We start from the raw sequence: 15,797 nt of genomic DNA on the forward strand, positions 1-15,797 counted from the left end.
TCAATGTTCAAGTAATTTTTTTTTTTTTATTATTGTAAAGAATAATAAATATTTTAGCTTCCGGTTTTTCAACGAAGAATATTTGTGAAATATTTCTTCAAACTTACTATGATTAAAATTCAAAAAAATTATTCTGGCAAATCTAAAAAATCTGTAGAATCAAATTTAAATCTTATTTCAAATTATTTGGAATTTCTTTTAAAAAAAAATTCTGGAAAATCTAGAAGAAATACTGATTCGTCTTTGTTAGAAATATAGCTTGGTCCAATTTGTTAAATATTCTCACAAAGTGCAGATTGGATTTTAACCAATTTAAAACATGTCATCAAAATTCTAAAATGTATCTTAATCAGGAAAAATGACTAATGATGTTCCATAAATTCTTTTTTTAATTTTTTTCAAAAAGATTCAAATTAGCTAGTTTTTCTCTTCTTTTTGTCGGTTGAATTTTGAATTTTAAAGAGTCGGAATTGAAGATAAACTATGTTTCAAAATTTTATTTTAATTTTTTTCGTGTTTTCTCCTCTTTTAAACCGTTCAATTAAGTGTTTTTTTTCATCATTTATTCTCTACAAAAAACCTTCCGTAAAAGGAAAAAAATAATGTATGACGGAATGACAGACAGAAATACCCATTTTTTTATATATATATACATTTATTTATTTAGCTATTCTTGTTTAAATCACACTTATGTTTAAATTGTATTTATTTACTAGCAAGCTGGTCTCGCTTTGCTCGACATTTTTAAATTCTAAAAGAGACAAAACTCAAATAGAATTTGAAAATCCAAGAAAATATTTTAAAGACTTGGTCTTCACTTGGAATAAGCGGTAGAAAATGGATGGATGGATGGGTCTTCACTTGTTTAAATAAATTAATTTATTTTTTACTTTGCTTCTTATTACTTTTAGAAATACAATTTTAGAGAAAAAATACAACCTTAAAAATGATTTTAGGATTTTTAAACAAATACACCTTTTTACCTTTTGTCATGACTTGGACTTTGGCTTGGTTTGTTCTCCCGTGGTGCAAATGAACTGGACTGGTCATGGCGTGAAGGTAAATACATGATTTATTTTAAACTATCAAAAAAGGAATAAACAAAAAGCGCGCACAGTGGCGGAGAATAAAACTAGACTTTAAACACAAAACTTGCACATTGGCAGAAACTATGAACAATTAAACAAAACACTAACTGTGGCTTAACAAACAAAAACTTACTTGGCATGGAACCGGCATGAAAAAAAGAGTAGCAAGGGTCATCAGGGTGTGGAGAGAGTGCAGGAGCATAAATGCGGGGATGTCGTCAGGACGAACAACAGAAAATGAATGAACTTAAATACTATGGACATGATTAGTGAAAGCAGGTGCGTGACTCGAAACGTGAAACAGGTGCGTGACGTGACAGGTGAAAACTAATGGTTGCTATGGTGACAAGAGTGCACAATGAGTCCAAACGTGGAACAGGTGCGTGACGTGACAGGTGAAACTAATGGTTGCTATGGTGACAAAACAAAACAAAAGTGCACAAAAAGTCCAAAATTTAAACCGAACATTACTAAAACAAAACATGATCACACAGACATGACACCTTTTAAATTTCTTCCTTATCTTTCCTGACAATTTAAATCAATGTTCAAGTAATTTTTTTTTTTTTATTATTGTAAAGAATAATAAATATTTTAGCTTCCGGTTTTTCAACGAAGAATATTTGTGAAATATTTCTTCAAACTTAGTATGATTAAAATTCAAAAAAAATTATTCTGGCAAATCTAGAAAATCTGTAGAATCAAATTTAAATCTTATTTCAAATTATTTTGAATTTCTTTTAAAAAAAAATTCTGGAAAATCTAGAAGAAATACTGATTCGTCTTTGTTAGAAATATAGCTTGGTCCAATTTGTTAAATATTCTAACAAAGTGCAGATTGGATTTTAACCAATTTAAAACATGTCATCAAAATTCTGAAATGTATCTTAATCAGGAAAAATGACTAATGATGTTCCATAAATTCTTTTTTTAATTTTTTTCAAAAAGATTCAAATTAGCTAGTTTTTCTCTTCTTTTTGTCGATTGAATTTTGAATTTTAAAGAGTCGGAATTGAAGATAAACTATGTTTCAAAATTTTATTTTAATTTTTTTCGTGTTTTCTCCTCTTTTAAACCGTTCAATTAAGTGTTTTTTTTCATCATTTATTCTCTACAAAAAACCTTCCGTAAAAGGGAAAAACATTGTATTTATTTACTAGCAAGCTGGTCTCGCTTTGCTCGACATTTTTAATTCTAAAAGAGACAAAACTCAAATAGAATTTGAAAATCCAAAAAATATTTTAAAGACTTGGAATAAGTGGTATAAAATGGATGGATGGATGGGTCTTCACTTGTTTAAATAAATTCATTTATTTTTTACTTTGCTTCTTATTACTTTTAGAAATACAATTTTAGAGAAAAAAATACAACCTTAAAAATGATTTTAGGATTTTTAAACAAATATACCTTTTTACCTTTCAAATTTCTTCCTTATCTTTCCTGACAATTTAAATCAATGTTCAAGTAATTTTTTTTTTTTATTATTGTAAAGAATAATAAATATTTTAGCTTCCGGTTTTTCAACGAAGAATATTTGTGAAATATTTCTTCAAACTTACTATGATTAAAATTCAAAAAAATTATTCTGGCAAATCTAGAAAATCTGTAGAATCAAATTTAAATCTTATTTTGAATTTCTTTTAAAAAAAATTCTGGAAAATCTAGAAGAAATACTGATTTGTCTTTGTTAGAAATATAGCTTGGTCCAATTTGTTAAATATTCTAACAAAGTGCAGATTGGATTTTAACCAATTTAAAACATGTCATCAAAATTCTAAAATGTGTCTTAAACAGGAAAAATTACTAATGATCCATAAATTCCTTTTTTAATTTTTTCAAAAAGATTCAAATTAGCTAGTTTTTCTCTTCTTTTTGTCGGTTGAATTTTGAATTTTAAAGAGTCGGAATTGAAGATAAACTATGTTTCAAAATTTTATTTTCATTTTTTTCGTGTTTTCTCCTCTTTTAAACCGTTCAATTAAGTGTTTTTTTTCATCATTTATTCTCTACAAAAAACCTTCCGTAAAAGGAAAAAAATAATGTATGACGGAATGACAGACAGAAATACCCATTTTTTAAATATATATATATAAATGTATTTATTTAGCTATTCTTGTTTAAATCACACTTATGTGTAACTTACAAATGACAATATATTTATTTATTTAAGTGTGTATCAAACTGGTAGCCCTTCGCATTAATCAGTACCCAAGAAGTAGTTTTTGGTTTCAAAAAGGTTGGTGACCCCTGTACTAGGGCATCAAATCAGTGTCAGTTGAGTCGGTCCATAGGTTGCCTGTAGGGATTTTTAATGTCCAGCAGATGTCAGTATTTAGTGACACAGTATCGACACAGTATCAATACAGTTTTGCAATGTGTCGAAACGCTTCGTGACGCCTCATCAACCCATCACTAGTAGATGGTGAAATCCCTAAATTCCTTGCAATAGCTGGTTGAGAAATGTTGTTCTTAAACAATTTGCTCAGGCATTTGTTGACAAAGTGGTGACCCTCGCCCCCGTCTTTGTTTGTGAATGACTGAGCATTTCATGGAAGCTGCTTTTATACCCAATCATGGCGCCCACCTGTTCCCAATTAGCCTTGTTCACCTGTGGGATGTTCCAAATAAGTCTTTGAATCAGAATCAGAATCAGAATCAGAATCAGCTTTATTGTCATTACGCAAGGTAACGAGATTGAGGCCATTCCATACAGTGCGATGTGTGCATGCTAGAAAAACAATGTGCAAATATATAAAAATATAAAAAATGTAGAAGTGCAATGAATATGGTGTGAATATATACATGAAAAAAACAAAACAAAAACAGGGTGGTTGGTGGAATGGGTTATTGCACCGAAGAGAAGGCAGTTATGAGGGACAATGGGGCAGTCCGTTCAGGATGGTTATGGCCCTGGGGAAGAAGCTGTTCTTTAGCCTGTTTGTTTTGGTTTTAATGCACCTGTAGCGCTTCCCAGAGGGCAGCAGGTGGAACAGGTCAGAGCCAGGGTGGGTGCTGTCCTTGATGATGGCACTGGCTCTGTTGAGGCAGCGGGAGGTGTAGATGTCCGTCAGAGAGGGGAGAGGGCGGCCGATGATCTTCTGAGCCGTCTTGACCACTCTTTGCAGCCTCTCCCTGTCTGCTGCAGTGCAGCTGCCGTACCATACCGTAAATACAGTAGGTCAGCAGGCTCTCGATGGACGAGCGGTAGAAGGTCAGCAGCAGGTCAGGCTTCAGGTTGTACTTCCCGAGGACTCTAAGGAAGTGTAGCCGCTGCTGAGCCTTCTTGATGATTGATGTGGTGTTGACTGTCCAGGAGAAGTCATTAGAGATGTGGACTCCAAGGTACCTGAAGGTGTGGACCCTCTCTACACGCTCGCCGTTGATGTAGAGGGGGGCAGGGTCGGTGCTGCTCCTCCTGAAGTCGACGATGATCTCTCTGGTCTTGAGAGCGAGGTTGTTCTCCGAAGACCAGGCCGTCAGCTTCAGGACCTCCTCTCTGTAGGCAGCCTCGTCACCCCTGGAGATGAGCCCGACCACTGTGGTATCGTCGGCGAACTTGACGGTAAGGTTGTCACTGTGGGCCGGACTGCAGTCATGGGTGTAAAGGCAGTAGAGGAGGGGGCTCAGCACACAGCCCTGTGGGGAGCCGATGCTCAGCGTGCGGGAGGATGAGAGGTGCGGGCCAAGTCTCACATTCTGGGGTCGGTCCGTTAGGAAGTCCCTTATCCAGGCGTTTGTGAGAGGGGGGAGGCCAAGAGTGTCCAGTTTATTGCAGAGTCTGTCCGGGATTATTGTATTGAAGGCAGAGCTATAGTCCACAGAGAGCATCCGGACGTAGCTCTGCTGCTGCTCCAGGTGGTTCAGAGCAGAGTGGAGAGCAACAGCGATGGCGTCCTCTGTGGACCTGTTCGCCCGGTATGCGAACTGGTGGGGGTCGAAGTCTGGAGGGATATGGTCCTTGATGTGCTGGAGAACAAGTCGCTCGAAGCACTTCATGATTACCGGAGTGAGGGCCACTGGTCGGTAATCATTCAGGCTGGTGATGGGAGACTTCTTCGGCACCAGGATTATTGTAGATGACTTCAGGCAGGATGGGATGACTGCCTGAGCCAGGGAGAGGTTGAAGATCAGCCCAAACAAGATGGGACTGAAAGTACAAAAAACTGAAGAAAAAAACTCCAGTTGCTGAAGTCATGAATGACATTTGATGTCAAATAAATGAGATTAACTGGGAGACATTTAAATAGAAGCTTTAGAAATGTCACAAAGAATGAGTTTTTGTGTGATAGCAGCCCTGAGAAAATACTTCTTTTTTTTTTGTTGTGAGTCTTCTCTGGCATTTTGGCATGATGAGACTTGAAAAGTCAATATTGATTAGTCCCTATCTTCTTCTTGCCTGGTCCACACAGGCTGTCTGCTACTGGTGAGTGGACAGACTCACCAGTAACTTAGAATGTTGACGGACTCACCAGTAACCCAGAATGTGGAAAAACCCACCAGTAACCCAGAATGTGGACAGACTCACCAGTAACTTAGAATGTTGACGGACTCACCAGTAACCCAGAATGTGGAAAAACCCACCAGTAACCCAGAATGTGGACAGACTCACCAGTAACCCAGAATGTGGACAAACTCACCAGTAACCCAGAATGTGGACAGACTCACCAGTAACCCAGAATGTGGACAGACTCACCAGTAACCCAGAATGTGGACAGACTCACCAGTAACCCAGAATGTGGACAGACTCACCAGTAGCCCAGAATGTGGAAAAACTCACCAGTAACCCAGAATGTGGACAGACTCACCAGTAGCCCAGAATGTGGACAGACTCACCAGTAACCCAGAATGTGGACAGACTCACCAGTAACCCAGAATGTGGACGCACTCACCAGTAACCTAGAATGTGGACGGACTCACCAGTAACCCAGAATGTGTACAGACTCACCAGTAACCCAGAATGTGGACAAACTCACCATTAACTCAGAATGTGGACAGACTCACCAGTAACCTAGAATGTGGACGGACTCACTAGTAACCCAGATTGTGGACAAACTCACCAGTAACCCAGAATGTGGACAGACTCACCAGTAACCCAGAATGTGGACAAACTCACCATTAACTCAGAATGTGGACAGACTCACCAGTAACCTAGAATGTGGACGGACTCACTAGTAACCCAGATTGTGGACAAACTCACCAGTAACCCAGAATGTGGACAGACTCACCAGTAACCCAGAATGTGGACAGACTCACCATTAACTCAGAATGTGGACAGACTCACCAGTAACCTAGAATGTGGACAGACTCACTAGTAACCCAGATTATGGACAAACTCACCAGTAACCCAGAATGTGGAAAAACTCACCAGTAACCCAGAATGTGGACAGACTCACCAGTAACCCAGAATGTAGACGGACTCACCAGTAACCCAGAATGTGGACAGACTCACCAGTAACCTAGAATGTGGACAGACTCACTAGTAACCCAGATGTGTACAAACTCACCAGTAACCTAGAATGTGGACCGACTCACCTGTAGCCCAGAATGTGGGCAGACTCACCAGTAGCCCAGAATGTGGACAAACTCACCAGTAACCCAGAATGTGGACAGACTCACCAGTAGCCCAGAATGTGGACAAACTCACCAGTAACCCAGAATGTGGACAGACTCACCAGTAACCCAGAATGTGGACAGACTCACCAGTAACCCAGAATGTGGACAGACCCACCAGTAACCTAGAATGTTGACGGACACACCAGTAACCCAGATTGTGGACAGACTCACCAGTAACCCAGAATGTGGACAAACTCACCAGTAACCCAGAATGTGGACAAACTCACCAGTAACCCAGAATGTGGACAGACTCACCAGTAACCTAGAATGTGGACAGACTCACTAGTAACCCAGATTGTGGACACTCACCAGTAACCCAGAATGTGGAAAAACTCACCAGTAACCCAGAATGTGGACAGACTCACCAGTAACCCAGAATGTGGACAGACTCACCAGTAACCTAGAATGTTGACGGACTCACCAGTAACCCAGATTGTGGACAAACTCACCTGTAACCCAGAATGTGGACAGACTCACCAGTAGCCCAGAATGTGGACGGACTCAGGATTAGGTCTCTGCTTTTTACAGATGATGTAGTCCTGATGGCTTCATCTGGCCAGGATCTTCAGCTCTCACTGGATCGGTTCGCAGCCGAGTGCGAAGCGACTGGGATGAGAATCAGCACCTCCAAGTCCGAGTCCATGGTTCTCGCCCGGAAAAGGGTGGAGTGCCATCTCCGGGTTGGGGAGGAGATCTTGCCCCAAGTGGAGGAGTTCAAGTACCTCGGAGTCTTGTTCACGAGTGAGGGAAGAGTGGATCGTGAGATCGACAGGCGGATCGGTGCGGCGTCTTCAGTAATGCGGACGCTGTATCGGTCCGTTGTGGTGAAGAAGGAGCTGAGCCGGAAGGCAAAGCTCTCAATTTACCGGTCGATCTACGTTCCCATCCTCACCTATGGTCATGAGCTTTGGGTTATGACCGAAAGGACAAGATCACGGGTACAAGCGGCCGAAATGAGTTTCCTCCGCCGGGTGGCGGGGCTCTCCCTTAGAGATAGGGTGAGAAGCTCTGTCATCCGGGGGGAGCTCAAAGTAAAGCCGCTGCTCCTCCACATCGAGAGGAGCCAGATGAGGTGGTTCGAGCATCTGGTCAGGATGCCACCCGATCGCCTCCCTCGGGAGGTGTTTAGGGCACGTCCGACCGGTAGGAGGCCACGGGGAAGACCCAGGACACGTTGGCCGGCCTGGGAACGCCTCGGGATCCCCCGGGAGGAGCTGGACGAGGTGGCTGGGGAGAGGGAAGTCTGGGCTTCCCTGCTTAGGCTGCTGCCCCCGCGACCCGACCTCGGATAAGCAGAAGATGGATGGATGGATCTATGTATTCTGTTTATATTTACATCTAACACAATTTCCCAACTCATATGGAAACGGGGTTTGTAGATTTCTTACCTGATTTTAGGGTCTAATGTGACTGATGCATTTTGTCTTTGCTTCTGTGGTCAAAGATTTTGGCTTTTTGACATGGACAAGTCAATATTGATTAGTCTATCTTCTTGTTGCCTGGTCTGCTACTAAAATAAACATACAAATAATCCACCTCATCATCCATGTCGCACTAGCGCCTCTGCTCCATTAGAGGGCACTAGATCATAATGGAAGACTTTATGGAGGCACTTAAGCGTCCTTGGTCTGTGCACATAATGTCTCAAAGTTATTGTTTTAGTGCTTTGACCTTCATTTATTAAATCTCCTTCGAAATCAAGCAGAGCAGTTAGAAGAGCATTGTAAATGTCCAGTCGGAATTGTAAAAAGAGCACATTAATAACGTCCGCCGGACACGGCCCAGTAACAATCATGGAGTCGCTGTAAAACAGCAGATTTTCTCCTTCACACTTCAGTTTCGCCTCCCACTGAAAAGAACAAATGCTTGTAATTGGCCTTTTTTTTTTTTTTTCTCCTTCCTGCTTGTCCAAATACCATAACTGCTTTTGATGTGCTCCAAAGCTGTGGGGCGAGTGGGATTTTTTTTTATTGCGGAATAAAAAAAATGCGCGCCGCAGATTGCAATACTCCTTGTCTGCGATGGATCTCCGTTTGAATTCAATCCGACATCTTCCCGCTTTACACCCTGACTATTAAAGTGGGATGAGGTCTCTGGGTAAATGTCCTCACATCACATCTCATCATTATTCCTACATTTATTAAATTAGGATGATTTATGGCTAGTGTGTGCGGAGCGCGGCGTATTACCTAAATGACCATTTAACTGAACACGGGAATTTCATTAACTTCTGACCTCCCGAGCAGAGACTGTGCCGCGTCGATGGAGTGAGGGAAGAGTCGGCGTGCGACCTCACCACCAGTCCTTTTTACAGATTGTTGTTACACGCATGGCGATGACACTCACCCTTTACATCCAAAAAAACTGAGTGTTACAAATTGGGCTTTTAAGAAAAATCTCAGGAATCTTCCTTTGCATGATCAATATATCTTCCTGAGCAGTAAATGATGTTATATAGATAATAGGGCTACAACGGTAACGCACAAATGATCACATTAATCATGGATAAACACAGATTAATTTTGCTCTGCAACCTTAACTCAGGGGTTGGCAACCCAAGAGCCATATTGGACCAAAAAAAAACCCAAAACAAATGTGTCTGGAGATGCAAAAAATTAAAAGCCGTATATAAGTGTTATAATGAAGACAACACATGATGTAAGTGTCTATATTAGCTATATCAGCCTACTATCAAAATGACTTTAAAAGTCTTATATAGGTGTTATAATGAAGATATCACATGACGTAAGTGTCTATATTAGCCTACTATCAAAATTACTTTAAAAGTCTTGTATAAGTGTTATAATGAAGACAACACATGATGTAAGTGTCTGCATTAGTTATATTAACCTACTATCAAATTGACTTTAAAAGTCTTATATAAGTATTATAATGAAGGCAACACATGACGTAAGTGTCTATATTAGCTATATTAGGCAACTATCAAAATGACTTTAAAAGTCTTATATAAGTGTTATAATGAAGACAACACTTGATGTAAGTGTCTATATTAGCTATATTAGCCTACTATCAAATTGACTTTAAAAGTCTTATATAAGTGTTATAATGAAGGCAACACATGAGGTAAGTGTCTGTATTAGCTGTATTAGCCTACTATCAAAATGACTTTAAAAGTCTTACATAAGTGTTATAATGAAGACAACACATGACGTAAGTGTCTATATTAGCCTACTATCAAAATGACTTTAAAAGTCTTATATAAGTGTTATAATGAAGGCAACACATGACGTAAGTGTCTATATTAGCCTACTATCAAAATGACTTTAAAAGTCTTATATAAGTGTTATAATGAAGACAACACATGATGTAAGTGTCTATATTAGCCTACTATCAAAATGACTTTAAAAGTCTTATATAAGTGTTATAATGAAGACAACACATGATGTAAGTGTCTATATTAGCCTACTATCAAAATGACTTTAAAAGTCTTATATAAGTGTTATAATGAAGGCAACACATGACGTAAGTGTCTATATTAGCCTACTATCAAAATGACTTTAAAAGTCTTATATAAGTGTTATAATGAAGACATCACATGACGTAAGTGTCTATATTAGTCTACTATCAAAATGACTTTAAAGGTCTTATATAAGTGTTATAATGAAGACAACACATGACGTAAGTGTCTATATTAGCCAACTATCAAAATGACTTTAAAAGTCTTATATAAGTGTTATAATGAAGGCAACACATGACGTACGTGTCTATATTAGCCTACTATCAAAATGACTTTAAAAGTCTTATATAAGTGTTATAATGAAGGCAACACATGATGTAAGTGTCTATATTAGCTATATCAGCCTACTATCAAAATGACTTTAAAAGTCTTATATAGGTGTTATAATGAAGATATCACATGACGTAAATGTCTATTAGCCTACTATCAAAATGACTTTAAAAGTCTTATATAAGTGTTATAATGAAGACAACACATGATGTAAGTGTCTATATTAGCTATATTAGCCAACTATCAAAATTACTTTAAAAGTCTTATATAAGTGTTATAATGAAGGCAACACATGACGCAAGTGTCTATATTAGCTGTATTAGCCTACTATCAAAATGACTTTAAAAGTCTTATATAGGTGTTATAATGAAGATATCACATGACGTAAATGTCTATTAGCCTACTATCAAAATGACTTTAAAAGTCTTATATAAGTGTTATAATGAAGACAACACATGATGTAAGTGTCTATATTAGCTATATTAGCCAACTATCAAAATTACTTTAAAAGTCTTATATAAGTGTTATAATGAAGGCAACACATGACGCAAGTGTCTATATTAGCTATATCAGCCTACTATCAAAATGACTTTAAAAGTCTTATATAGGTGTTATAATGAAGATATCACATGACGTAAATGTCTATTAGCCTACTATCAAAATGACTTTAAAAGTCTTATATAAGTGTTATAATGAAGACAACACATGATGTAAGTGTCTATATTAGCTATATTAGCCAACTATCAAAATTACTTTAAAAGTCTTATATAAGTGTTATAATGAAGGCAACACATGACGCAAGTGTCTATATTAGCTGTATTAGCCTACTATCAAAATGACTTTAAAAGTCTTATATAAGTGTTATAATGAAGGCAACACATGACGTAAGTGTCTATATTAGCTATATTAGCCTACTATCAAAATGACTTTAAAAGTCTTATATAAGTGTTATAATGAAGGCAACACATGATGTAAGTGTCTATATTAGCTATATTAGCCTACTATCAAATTGACTTTAAAAGTCTTATATAAGTGTTATAATGAAGACAACACATGACGTAAGTGTCTATATTAGCCTACTATCAAAATGACTTTAAAAGTCTTATATAAGTGTTATAATGAAGACAACACATGAGGTAAGTGTCTATATTAGTCATATTAGCCTACTATCAAAATGACTATATGTCGCAGGCTGAAGCAAATTTTCGTTGACAGAAATGTTGAAATGTAATTATTTATTCTACACATTTGACCAACATTAGAAACCATTAGTAAATCAGAGGCTACTCAGACGGTGAGATAACTCCTGGAAATTACTGGCCAAAAAAGGTATAGATGTGTGTGTTCAAGTTGAAGGAAACGGCAGGCCGTTTTATTTTAATAGATTTATTACGATCTTTGGCAAGCTGGGTAATGTTTGCTGTGGTCTGGAACAACATGGCACACAAACAACTATCTGAAATGCAGCCAATATTACATACAGATAATGTGTCATGAGACATGCAAATATAAATTATATACAAAGAGGATACAACAGTATTAAATGAGCTCAAATATAGCTACAAATGAGGCATGATGATGCAATACGTACATACAGCTAGCCGAAATAGCATGTTAGCATGGATTAGCTTGCACTCTTGCACTGACCAAATATGCATGATTAGCACTCCAACAAGTCAAAAACATCAACAAAGCGCACCTCTGTGCATTCACGTACAGTATAAAACATTTGGTGGACAAAATGAGACAAAAGAAGTGGAAGATTTTACATGTAAACAAACTGTTGCGTCACAGTCCACACTATGGTGTGTTCAAGCACCGCTGCAATTAGTAGGACAAAACGTTTTTCACTGTTCGTCGCAATGGAAGGTTTGGGCAGGGCTGTGGGAACACAGACTGCGGCGATTTCTGATACTGAATCGCAAGATGGATCACATCATGGAGAAGCTTGCTGAAAAAGGAACATTGAATTGAATTTGAGAGCAGCCAGCATGGACGAATAGAACAGACAAGTCGCGGAAAACAAACATCCTAATCTACGATTCGACTCCCTCGTATGGCCTTGACACTGTGGAAAAAAAGGACCAGGCTGTTCTGAAGAACACCCCCGAGGACACCTCAATGATGGACACTTTTGACCTCCCTCCCTCCTCAACGACACCTGGAGTCGAACTTTTGCAGATCGGCCTCAGTCTATAAAAAAAACATTACATCGTCACACCCAAGACAATTGGGCACACACGCACACCGCCCCTACCCCACATCACTCCTTCACCACCGCTTGTTTCCCCTCGGGGCGATGGTCGGGATGGCGGCGCTTCATAGCAGCAGTCGACCTCCAGGGCCCCAACTCCCCGCCCCTCTGTTGCGAGATTGTCGTGATTAAATGTAACGTGTTTATGTGTGCATGGCATGGAGGTTTTTTCCCACTCCAGACTAGGTCCCCTTAGGAGCCCAGTCTAGATTGTATTTTTTTAACTCATCTTTTTTCCCCAGCGTTTTACCTTTTTCCCATCTTTTACGGGGACCTTGTGGCGACCCATCAGCGTTCCTGTTCTGTAACCCTGTACACTGTTTGTTTGTCTCATCTTGAACGGCTTTGTGCTGAAAACAAAGTTTCGTTGTACTTGTGCTATGACAATAAAGTCATATCTGATCTGATCTGATCTGATTTGCAAATCATTTTGAGACTCACTAGTAACCCAGAATGTGGACAGACTCCCCAGTAACCCAGATTGTGGACAGACTCACCAGTAACCCAGAATGTGGACAGACTCACCAGTAACCCAGAATATGGACAGACTCACCAGTAACCTAGAATGTGGACAGACTCACTAGTAACCCAGATTGTGGACAAACTCACCAGTAACCCAGAATGTGGAAAAACTCACCAGTAACCCAGAATGTGGACAGACTCACCAGCAACCCAGAACATGGACAGACTCACCAGTAACCCAGCATGTGGACACCAGCATGTGGACAGACTCACCAGTAACCCAGAATGTGGACAGACTCACCAGTAACCCAGGATGTGGACGGACTCACCAGTATCCCAGATTGTGGACAGACTCAACAGTAACCCAAAATGTGGACAGACTCACCAGTAACCCAGAATGTAGACAGACTCACCAGCAACCCAGAACATGGACAGACTCACCAGTAACCCAGCATGTGGACACCAGCATGTGGACAGACTCACCAGTAACCCAGAATGTGGACAGACTCACCAGTAACCCATATTGTGGACAGACTCACCAGTAACCCAGAATGTGGACAGACTCACCAGCAACCCAGAACATGGACAGACTCACCAGTAACCCAGCATGTGGACACCAGCATGTGGACAGACTCACCAGTAACCCAGAATGTGGACAGACTCACCAGTAACCCAGGATGTGGACGGACTCACCAGTATCCCAGATTGTGGACAGACTCAACAGTAACCCAAAATGTGGACAGACTCACCAGTAACCCAGAATGTAGACAGACTCACCAGCAACCCAGAACATGGACAGACTCACCAGTAACCCAGCATGTGGACACCAGCATGTGGACAGACTCACCAGTAACCCAGAATGTGGACAAACTCACCAGTAACCCAGAATGTGGACAAACTCACCAGTAACCCAGAATGTGGACAAACTCACCAGTAACTCAGAATGTGGACAGACTCACCAGTAACCCAGAATGTAGACAGACTCACTCGTAACCCAGAATGTGGACAAACTCACCAGTAACCCAGAATGTGGACAAACTCACCAGTAACCCAGAATGTGGACAAACTCACCAGTAACCCAGAATGTGGACAGAGTCACCAGTAACCCAGAATGTGGACAGACTCACCAGTAACCCAGAATGTAGACAGACTGGACAACCACTGATGGAGTATTGGTGCGTGGAAGGCAGCAGCAGGCGGCTGTGGCCTGTGGGCCGCCTCTAATACTAATCAAATATCATCCCCATAGATGATTCATTCAAGGGCCACATCTGGCCCCCGGGCTTTGACTTTGACACCTGGATTTTTAAGTGAAAAAAGACTCTTCTAAATCCGAGCTAAAGAGTGATGTCATAAAGCTAAAGAGTGATGTCATGAATCTAAAGAGTGATGTCATCTTGTAACGCAGAGAGGATTAAAGCATGTGCAACATGCATCATGTGCGTATTGTTGTTCTCCACATTCCTCACATTTCCCGACTTCAGGGGAGCTGCAGATTGGGAGGATGAATATAAAGAAGCGAGCGTGCTGAGATGCATAAATGAATGCGAATGTTCCCCACGCGGACCCAACATAATCAGCTAGCCGTGTTCCTTGATTGTTCACAGCAGAGCCTCGGCTGAATTCAAAGTGGCCTTTTTAAAATCCATGTAATTCACTCGGGACCTCAGTGTGTGTGTGTGTGTGTGTGTGTGTGTGTGTGTGTGTGTGTGTGTGTGTGCGCTCTTGTATTTCGACCCTTCTTGAGACATGAAGAAGGAAAAGCATCTTCCATATGAGGAGGTGTGAACAAGTGATGACATAAATCAATAACATTGCATGTAATAGACAATGTCTCATTTGCACCCCTGCTGGTCAAAATGAGGGTGGTCCCAAAAAAGGAGGGATTTTTTAAATTGACTGTGTGTCGCTTTTAAAAGTGCTCCCCCCCCTCTCTGGTCAACATATGAAATAACAAGTGTGTGTGTAAGAAATTGAAAAGCGCCCCCTTTGGCCAAAATTAATTGAAAAAAAAATAAAATAAAAATACTGTAATAACTTAAAGTAAATGATGAATATTAAAAAACAAATTACATGCCAAAAAATGAAAAAATAGCAGTCTTTTTGTGTCAACTTTTTTTTTTTATAAAATTGGGAACAATTTTTCATATTTTTTTTCAGTTTCTGTAATATTTGATTGTAAAAATATTACTTTTTAATGCAAAATGGTGACATTTGTCATGTAAAATTCCTACTTTTATCACAATATTGCCATTTTTTTTTTGTAAAATAGTGACATTTTTTGAGTAAAATTATGACTTTTGTCATCATTTTGCCAAGTGAAATTCTGATTATTATTAGAATATTGCCAGCATTTTACAATTTTATAAAATGACAACTCTTTTAAGAAAATTGGGAACAATTTTTCATATTTTTTCAGTTTCTGTAATATTTTATTGTAAAAATATTACTTTTTAATGCAAAATGGTGACATTTGTCATGTAAAATTCTGACTTTTTTCACAATATTGCCAATTTTTTTATTTTTTTTTGTAAAATACTGACATTTTTTGAGTAAAATTATGACTTTTGTCATCATTTTGCCAAGTGAAATTCTGATTATTATTAGAATATTGCTAGTATTTTACAATTTT

The 15,797-nt window shown here is 39.2% G+C and overlaps 1 protein-coding gene across 1 annotated transcript in view; it reads right to left on the reverse strand.

Annotated features, from left to right (window-relative positions):
* The window catches only part of LOC140678937 (uncharacterized), a 44,501-nt gene extending 31,117 nt beyond the window's left edge, over positions 1-13,384 (reverse strand). Inside the window, exons 1-9 of the mRNA XM_072913411.1 lie at positions 13,341-13,384; positions 13,201-13,263; positions 8,937-9,005; positions 7,039-7,101; positions 6,901-6,963; positions 6,761-6,823; positions 6,621-6,671; positions 6,482-6,544; positions 4,539-5,235 (exon numbers count right to left, since the gene is read on the reverse strand). Coding sequence (XP_072769512.1) covers positions 4,539-5,235; positions 6,482-6,544; positions 6,621-6,671; positions 6,761-6,823; positions 6,901-6,963; positions 7,039-7,101; positions 8,937-9,005; positions 13,201-13,263; positions 13,341-13,384 — 1,176 coding nt within the window. The remainder of the gene's footprint in view (positions 1-4,538; positions 5,236-6,481; positions 6,545-6,620; positions 6,672-6,760; positions 6,824-6,900; positions 6,964-7,038; positions 7,102-8,936; positions 9,006-13,200; positions 13,264-13,340) is intronic.
* Between the last annotated feature and the right edge of the window lie 2,413 nt (positions 13,385-15,797).

This window comes from Nerophis lumbriciformis, linkage group LG07 (assembly GCF_033978685.3).
Source record: "Nerophis lumbriciformis linkage group LG07, RoL_Nlum_v2.1, whole genome shotgun sequence".
Taxonomy (NCBI): Eukaryota; Metazoa; Chordata; class Actinopteri; order Syngnathiformes; family Syngnathidae; genus Nerophis; species Nerophis lumbriciformis.